This window comes from Brassica oleracea, chromosome C4 (genome assembly GCF_000695525.1).
Source record: "Brassica oleracea var. oleracea cultivar TO1000 chromosome C4, BOL, whole genome shotgun sequence".
NCBI classification, from domain to species: Eukaryota; Viridiplantae; Streptophyta; class Magnoliopsida; order Brassicales; family Brassicaceae; genus Brassica; species Brassica oleracea.
The window spans coordinates 15,893,353-15,903,277 of NC_027751.1; the positions used below are offsets into that span (position 1 = coordinate 15,893,353).

The 9,925-nt window shown below is 27.3% G+C and overlaps 1 protein-coding gene across 1 annotated transcript; it reads left to right on the forward strand.

Moving 5' to 3' along the window:
* Window positions 1-382: 382 nt before the first annotated feature.
* On the forward strand, window positions 383-2,645 carry LOC106337193 (flagellar radial spoke protein 5). Its single transcript, XM_013776256.1, has 9 exons — window positions 383-712; window positions 785-869; window positions 955-1,071; window positions 1,442-1,506; window positions 1,583-1,671; window positions 1,752-1,831; window positions 1,918-2,029; window positions 2,110-2,229; window positions 2,326-2,645. Exons 1-9 carry the CDS (start codon window positions 418-420, stop codon window positions 2,509-2,511), a joined length of 1,149 nt encoding a protein of 382 aa, XP_013631710.1. The 5' UTR covers window positions 383-417; the 3' UTR covers window positions 2,512-2,645.
* The last annotated feature ends 7,280 nt before the right edge of the window (window positions 2,646-9,925 follow it).

Here is a 9,925-nt window from a genome sequence, read left to right on the forward strand (position 1 = left end):
GTTTGATATGTATTTTAAGTGAGTAGCAAATAATTTTATCCATAATTATATGTATATTATCTGATTTTAAACCATGTATAGAATCAATATAAATATTTTGAATAAAATTAGAGAAATAAACTAGAAATATAGGATATTATTCATATGTTCGGTTATCTTTGTATATTCATTCGGGTTCGGATATCCGAACTCTCTTAATTTAATATATGTTTCTACTTTGGTTTGGATTTCGGGTAGGAGTTTTTGGATGGGGTAAAATACCCACAGCCAGAGATTGGAATGTACAAGGTGAAAGTGAGAAAATGTAGAGGTTCGAAACAAATTAGGGCCTGAAGTACAGTTACAGGCCCATAAGCCTTTAAGATGTTATCCAGATTTTCTAGTTCACACGCTCAAACAGAGAGAGAGAGAGAGACCATGCCTGTGTCCGTACATTCCGTTATCGCCACGAACCTAGCGACTACAGGGTTTTACCGCAATGTTTCGCGCCGTCGAATTGGCTCCAGCTCCGTGAACTGCTCGGTGGAGACAAAGGAGACCGACCGGTGGGCGAAGCTGAAAAACGGGAACGACTCACTCGAGATTTGCAGAGTTCTTAACGGAATGTGGCAGACGAGCGGAGGATGGGGGAAGATCGATCGAAACGACGCCGTTGAAGCGATGCTCCGATACGCCGATGCCGGTCTCTCTACTTTCGACATGGCCGATCACTGTAAGTTAGCTAGAGAGAATTTTTCTTAATTTCTATGGTTGAACTGAATTAATATGTAAATTTGATTTGAAGATGGTCCTGCAGAAGATCTTTACGGCATTTTTGTCAATAGAGTTCGTCGAGAACGTCCACCAGAGTATTTGGAAAAGATTAAAGGGTTAATAAGTCTAATGTTTTGTCAATACAAAAAGCTCAGTTCCAAGCCATTTTGTATAATGGTTAGGGTATGTGTTATGATGCAGTTTGACAAAATGGGTTCCTCCTCCAGTGAAGATGACAAGCAGCTATGTTCGTCAAAACATTGACATATCTCGGAAGAGAATGGATGTGGCCTCTCTTGATATGCTTCAGTTTCACTGGTCTTTCTCTCTTCTCACGCTTAGTTCCTACTACTTGGCTTCTCTAGGTTGATGCAGAAAGAATATTAGGAAAATATTCTAAATATCATTGATTATATGTTTATAGGATAGTTATCTGTATCTTTATATGGTTTATGATTTTTTTTTATTATGTATATATATATAGTGGTTTAGGTTTTAATTTGTATTCATTTTATGATTGATTAATAAGAAAGTGATTTCTAAACAAACATTATAGTACGGGAAAGAGTAATTTCAAACCCAGTTTGGATCCATTTTTATCCCTAGAAGCTTCCGCAACATCACCGGTGACCATTATTATGACTCTGTCCCCTGTTATTATTTGCTAATCTGAGGTTTTTTGGAATAGGTGGGATTATGCGAATGACGGTTATCTTGATGCACTGAAACACCTCACTGACTTAAAAGAAGAAGGTTAAGCTATTAAAGATTGTTATGTTTCTCCTCTCCCTTCTTGTGCTTATCATTTTATACTTGTGTCGGTTTGCAGGTAAAATCAAGACTGTTGCTTTGACAAATTTTGATACAAAGAGACTTGAGATTATCTTAGAGAATGGAATCCCTGTTGTTAGCAATCAGGTGATTTTCGAATATCATCTACCTTTCTTTTCTTGCAAGTTCCTTTGTTGTTTTGTTCATGTGCAAAAGATTTTTTCCAGGTGCAACACTCCATTGTAGACATGCGTCCTCAACAGAGAATGGCTCAGCTTTGTGAGCTTACAGGCGTCAAACTTATAACGTAAAATCTCTTCTTCATTCTCTCGAAAATCTCGTTTGGTTTCCTTCCTCTTTAACAACTGACAATCATCGGCCTTTCGAGTGTAGATATGGGACAGTAATGGGTGGTCTACTGTCAGAGAAGTTCCTTGATGCCAATCTAACTATCCCTTTTGCTGGCCCTAGTTTGAATACTCCTTCTCTCCAAAAGTACAAAAGGGTAAGTGTTCCAAGTCATATGAGTTTTATGGAATCATCCTACTGTTTATTTTATTAAGATTCTTGAGAGTTACATTACAGATGGTTGATGCATGGGGAGGGTGGAGTCTATTCCAAGGTTTGCTTCGAACGATGAAGAGCATAGCCACAAAACATGGAGTTTCTATTCCGACCGTGGCCGTGAGATACATACTAGATCAGGTATCTCACTCTTCCTTACATCGCATGGATTTGTTCTCGACTTTTAAGGCCAATCTGGTTTATTATTTGTTCTGAAAATTTGAAATCTCACCGCAGCAAGGAGTTGGCGGATCAATGATTGGGGTGAGGCTAGGGTTAGCGGAACACATACAAGATGCAAACGCTATATTCTCATTGGTATTGGATGATGAAGATGTGAATAGCATAAAAGAGGCTACCAAGAAAGGTAAAAATCTTCTTCAAGTGATTGGTGACTGTGGAGACGAATACCGACGTGTCTGATCTTTAGAATACCGTATACATGTATTCAGTACACAAAGATCTGTGTTAGGATTCGTATATATGAGTTCAATACTTGAGATGGTTTAATGGATGTATTACTTTCACTACATTATTGTTTTCCACTTGACTTTGTACTCTTATGTTTTTTTTTTTTTTTGGTAATCCTCTTGTGTATTCTCTCTTAAAAGGTCATCTCATTTTTCTTGTCTTTAGACGATCTCGCCTTTATTTTTTTTATTTATAAATTCTGGTATTTGTAATTTGTAATACAATCTTCATAAAAATGTGACGCATGTAATTTAATAAAGAGGCAGATACCTTTGAATATGTCGATTGGTCAGGAGAAAAAAAAGTGTTAGTTTACAAGTGGAAATGGGAACCAAAGATTATGTTTTCTGACGCAGTAATTAAAGATTACGTTTTCAAATTATTCCTTTTTTTTTCTTTTTTCTTTTTTCTTTTTTTGGGTCAAGTTTTCAAATTATTCCTATTTACATATTATAACCGTTGTGTTTATTACAATCTTTATGAAAATAAGACACATGTATTAAACTTTTTTTTTGCTTAAAATGTATTAAATTTTGAAAAAGGCGGGATATAATATGACGATTGGTCAGAAGAGAATCAAACTGTACATATCAGTGTTTAGGCTTTGCAAGTGGAAATGGGGAACCAAAGATTTTGTTTTCCGACGGCAACTTGAAACCTGCCAGCTCAGTGCATGAAAGACGCGATGTCGACATGCAAATTGTTTAGGGATTACAAAACACAAAGACCCAAAGCTCCCAGTTGCGGCATAAACTTTGGCCCACTTGCTAACTTCACACACGGTTCACGTTCATAAATAATCACGTGTTTCTTTTAAGGAATCACGTGTTTCATTTTTTTTTTCATGAGACAATCAACAATATTCGAAAAATAATAGATTTTTTTTTTATATTTAGCATATTGTTGGTACCATTATTCATTTTTACCACCACTAAAATAATATTTTTAAAAATACCTTCTTCGTTAAGAGTTAAATTTTTTTTATACACTTGTTCTCTATAGTATATAATAAACAATTATTTTTTTATGTTTTCAAATTATATTTTTTAAAATTCGAATTTTTTTTTACAAAAAAAAAGTTTTCAAATTTTCTTTTTGACATTCGAAAATTATTTTTGAAACTATTTTTTAATAAAATAAAAAAAATTTATTTATATATTTATTAAAATTCTAAATTCTACATTACAAAAATCCTATCCACCCCCTCAACTCTAAATTTAAGTCTTGATTAGTTAACCTTGGGCTTATAAATTTTTTTTTCTCTCTTTAAAAATAATGGTAAAAATAGTTAAAATAAACATGAAAAGTGATATTATGAAGGTGGTAATTTTGGCAATTTTCCAAAATAACTACCATAGAGGCTATAATATATATATATATATTTATATATTTGGTATAACTTTAAGAAAAACTGGAAATACTAGACTTAAGTTTGTACCAGAGGCCTCTGATAAAACAACTTACAAGATAAATTGTAATCACAGAGGAAAAATTAGAACCATAACTTATTTTCTTTGAATAATTCTAAATTAATTCTTTTTGTCAAAAATGTTAATTAATTAGTTCAAAACCAAAAAAAATCGTTTTCTGTAGAACTAGTAGATTTTTAAGAAAATTTCGAACCATACTTTCTCAAGACACTGACAAAAAAAATTTCTCAAGACACTTTATTTATTAGTTGAATGTTTTGTTCGTTATGGTTGGTCTATATAAAAGTAAACAATATATTACGTTCGGTATGTTTACGTTTGGTCTCAACATATCTGATTTTTTTTTGCTCTAAATATTAAAAAAATATCTAAATTATAAAGCACACACACAACTAGGTGACCAAATTTATTTTAATTACCTTAACCTTTTCTTTGTCATAAGTCACACATCTTTCTACACTTCCACTGTTCCAGTTCAATCGTGTTTAACTTTGGAATTCTTTATGGATATTTGACTAAAGTGATAAATACACTTAGGTGACGCAAGTAACTAAATCAATTCTATTAAGCATATCCATATACAACAATATATTATTATATAAAACTTGGTTCTTCAAAATTGATAATTAACATGATCGTGACACACATAAATTATATATTTAAGACTATGACATGTGTTAATCTATCTCATAATTAAAAATATATATACTAAGATATTAACAAAAACTAATTTTATTAAAAATGTTATTATATATATTATTTAATAGTAATTATCCCATTTTAAAATTCTAATCAAAAGATAATTACAAAAGATTATTTGATAATAATTTTCTTTCTAATATTGTGACATATGTTTAAATATATAATGATTAAAAATATATATAATAAGATAATAAAAACTAATTTTTTTAAAAAACTACTTTTAAAAATTATTTAACAGTAGAAACGATTTTTAAAATTTTTTAGTACTAATGTTTTAGAAACTTTCCTTTTTCAAAATCCTAAAAAATAGATTTGATAACAATTTACTTAATATAATTTTTCTTTTGTAAATTTTTAATGAAAATATAATTATAAAAGATTATATTGAGCTTGATTGTTCAAAATTGCTTATTAACATGATTGTGACACATGGTAGTTATATATTTTAAAATGTAATATGTGTTAAACTATATCATAATCAAATATATATATATATATATATACTAAAATAATAAAAATGATTTTTCTTAAAAATTAATTATAAAAATTATTTAATAGTATTATTATTATTATTATTATTATTATTACTATTATTATTATTATTATTATTATTATTATTATTATAATTATTGTTATTATTATTATTTTTCATTTTTTTTTAAAAGATACTAAAGATAGAGAATTATAAAAGATAAACATTAACTTTTAAGAAAAAAATGTTAAACAAAAACGAATTGTAAAATCCTACAAGTACAATAAATTATTTAATAAAAAAATGAAGAAAAATTAACTGTAAAATAAATAATATTACTTTTTTAAAAGCATAATTAAAAGAAAATTGTAAAAGTACTCTTATTATTTTCTTATAAGTACATAATTTTCCTTTTTTAATAGATAATTGTATGTTAAATAATTATGACAAAAACTAGCTACAAATATTTCATATCTATATTTAGGTTTAAGCTTCCATATAATATTTTTTTAAAAATACAATAGTATTTACATGAAAATTATTACTTGGATATTTTCATTAAATTTTTGATACAACTCAACTTTTTATTATCTTTATTACATTTTATGATGCTAGCATAACTTTTAATTTTGATGTTATTGTCGTACATGAGTATGTGTGAATATGATAAATATGTATTTGTATGTATAGGACAAAATATATAAATAATTAAACAGATTTTTTCTATTAAAAATAAAATAGTTGTATAAAAATCTAAAAGAAAAAATAATTAATTTATTTTTTTTAAGTCTAAATAAAATAAAAACGTAAAAGTAATCTTATTTTTCTTATAATTATATAACTTTAATTTTTAATAATTTTTTGTTAAAAAATATAAACCAAAATTAAGTTCAAATATTTCCCTTGATATGATTGTGATATGTGTCAATAAAAAAAATTAGATTGTGAATATGTCAATAAAAACTTCTTTTATGTGAAAATAATTTTTTCTTTTCCTAAAATCTTAAATAAAAGAGATTTCTAAAAGAAATTTTTTTTCTAATCTTAACCGAGTAAGAAATTTTCATTTTTTTTTTAAATCGTGACCAAAGAAAATTTCAAAATTATATTTAATAGTAATTCACTTCAAAAATTTAATGATAAACATGATAGTAACAATTATTCAACTAACAAGAAAAATTGTTAAACTATTAATGATATTGGAAAACACAAATTTTAAAAATTGCAACTTTTAAAAATTGTTAATATCAAGGATGACAAAAAAAAAAGTTAATATCAACTGAAAATAGTTATTTGATAGAAATTTTATTTTTTAAATCCTAGAAAAAATATAATTGTAAAAGATTATGTAATATTAACTTCTTTTTTCTTAAATCCTACATAATTGTAAAAGAATATTTGATAGTTGTTTTCCTTTTTTATAAAATAAAATCCTAAACAAAAGAAATTTGTATAATATTTTTAAGTCGTAACCAAAAGAGAATTGTAAAAATTTATTTGATAATATTTAATTAACTTAAAATTATTTAATTAACAAAAGAAGTGTAAAATTAGTATTGATATGAATTGTAAAAATATCAATTTTAAAAATATTTATTAATAACTAAAAATAATTATTTGATAGCAATATTTTTTTTTCTGAAATTCTACAGAGAAGATAATTGTAATATGTCATATGATAGTAATTTATATTTTCTAAAATCTTAAACAAAATTGTAAAATAGTATTTAAGATTTTTTATTATTTTTTAATTGTAAATAAAAAGGAGATTTATAAAATGGAATGTTTTCTTTCTTTTTTTAAATCCTAGCAAAATAAAATTTTAAAGACTTATTTAATAAAACATTAAATTAGTACATAAGAACATGTATAATGTTGTCATTGATTCGATTGGTGTATATAACTTTCATTTCTTTTTACTTTTCATTTCTTATTTCAGATTGTGTTCAGTTTAAATGTTTATGCGTAGTATTTTCTCTAATCCTCAGTATAAAATTTGTAACAACTCATCTATGCACCATGATTATAAAATACAAATATTAACTTGAACTTATGTCTGAAAACGGGTTTTAATTATAAAATAAATCTCAAACAACATATGCAAAAAACAATAATAATACTATGATAAAATGATTTATTATTTTATGGCTTTTATTAAATTAAAACATCAAAAAAGGTTGCAACGGGCTCATATCTTGTATATCATAAATCGGAATACTACAATCACCCTCACTCACATAATGCAACATCCTCGTTGTACTCCATGAATATTGCATATGTTAATGTGAGCCTACACAAGACTTCACACTCTTATAGGTTCGGTTCTGATACCACTTTTGACGCCATGATCGCTTAGTCAGTGAGCCTCCACTCCCGCACATTCGGCTTGTGAGGCCCACGACCCGGCCGACTGTTGGGGCATTAAATTTCAGAATGTTCGAAATGTTTGCTTATTAACCCTACAATCACCATATGATATTTTCACGTGGTTTGGCATCATTTACACGATATTACAAATCACTTTCTAATATGTCACCTATCTTTTCAATACTCTATATCAAACATGATTAATTCTGGAGTTTTTTTTTTGAATGTGTGACCGTATAAATACATATATATTAGTAATATAGGTAACCAAATAAATTTTATTAAGCATATCCACATCAGTGGCGGAACTACCGTTACGGTAGGGGTCATGTGACCCCTATAAATTCTGATGAATTTTTTTTTACTTGAACAAATTTAGTGAAACATTACAAAGTTAGCTTATGTGACCCTATATATGATCACATTACAAAATGACCCCAGTGAAAAAAGTGGCTGGCTCAGCCACTGATCCACATACACGACTATATACTAAAAATTAGGAGTTACATAATATATGGTCCTTGAAAATCACTTGTTTATGAAAAAACATATTTCAAATATATTCACTATAAAATGAATTCTCAGTTTCATTTTTCCCCCGAGAAATGCCAACCATTTATTTCGAAAATGAGTTAGCAGAATCAGAGCCGGCTTAACATTGTTATGGACCCTAGCGCAAAAAAAAAATTTTACTCTCTAAAATTTATATTCAGATAATGTTTAAAATATTTTTAAAATTTAATCAATAAAATTTTGTGATAAAAATAAAACTATATGCATATCAAATATTTTTGGGCCATTTTCAATTTTATTTATTATATTTACAATTTTTTATATAAAAATATAGATTTTTTTAAAAAAATTGGATCCCTTAATTATTAATATATGGGGGATAGGGGTTTGGGCCCGGGATGATCGCACCGCTTGTCCTCCCCTCCTCAGCCGGCCCTGAGCAGAATGCACGTTTAAGTTTACCCACACATTGTTAACAAACATATACACACAAGGCAGGTACACTCACGGTGTTCAAAAAAGAGAGGCAGGTACATTCACAAGTGTCTATTGTATCAGCCAACAAATTCATCAAATGATAAACGTCCAAAAATAAAATCTTTCTCACGGTCTGATAATCTTTATTCAGTTCACACTTCTAATGTGTCCTTGCAGACTCTTCAAACGTTGTTTCTTAAATAGCAAGTTTTGTATCTATACCAAAGCTAAATCCGTGTTCGATTGTTATCAAATAGATTTTATTTAGTTCTTCATCTATTGTTTACAAAAAAAAAAAGGTCTATATCTATACTATTAAAGCAGAATCCTATTGTCTTTTTTACTTTAGCCTGCCATTTTCTTTACTAACATTGCATGTTTCATTAAGGGAAATCAAGTAATATTAATAACACATCTATATTGGGTCATTTTTTTCGGATCCAGCCCACATCAGATCTCTCTTGGGCCATTTGGGCCGATTAAGAAATCAAATCCAATTTTCACATATTTTTTTCCTTTGGGCCATTGAGTCCAAGTTCAAATAATTTTTTTTCAACTATTCTTAATTAATATTTTTTTTTCTTTTCTTAATATAATTTAAGCATTCATAAAAAATTGATTTTTTTCATTGAAAAGTATATAATTTTTTTTAATTAAAATATTAACCACATAATAAAATTAATTTATCAGAGTTATACCAACTTAATTCATTAAAGAAATAAAGTTTAATTTTTTAAACATAAATAGTCATTTAGAATGAAATACGATAAATAAAGATAAAAAGTTTAGATCTTTTATAAAATAAAACACAAATATATGAAAATATGACATTTACTAAATATTTGTCAATTGAAAAAGAAAAAAATAATAAACTCGCGCTTTGAAAGCGCAAATCAAAATCTAGTCTATTCTTATAGCAATTAAATATTATGTTCTAACAATAACTTGTATTGTTTTAAAAGTATATACAACGGTGCTTTAAGTTTTATATTGTATAATCCCCTATATATTAATCCTGGAGCATTACAACATGTTTTCGTAGCCACGTGTCATTACGAAGGCGATTCTTAAAAAAAATAGAAAAATAAGTTGGTCCATATAAACATATATTATGTTTTTATTAAACTAACTATCAAATTAATTAATAGTGTACAAAAGAATAGTTTTTCTTTCCTTAAATAAAAACTACGAAATTACCTAATATGATTAACATATATATGACAATTAATGATTATGAATAATACATATTTGATAACAATTTTTGTATCCTCTCTCTTTTTTGCTTAATTTTATATTAATAAAAGAAATTAAAAATCACATTATGCATAAAATAAAAATTTAGATTTTTTCTTATATTTTATATTTTGAAATTTTAAAACGACTATAAATTACTAAAAATGGTAAA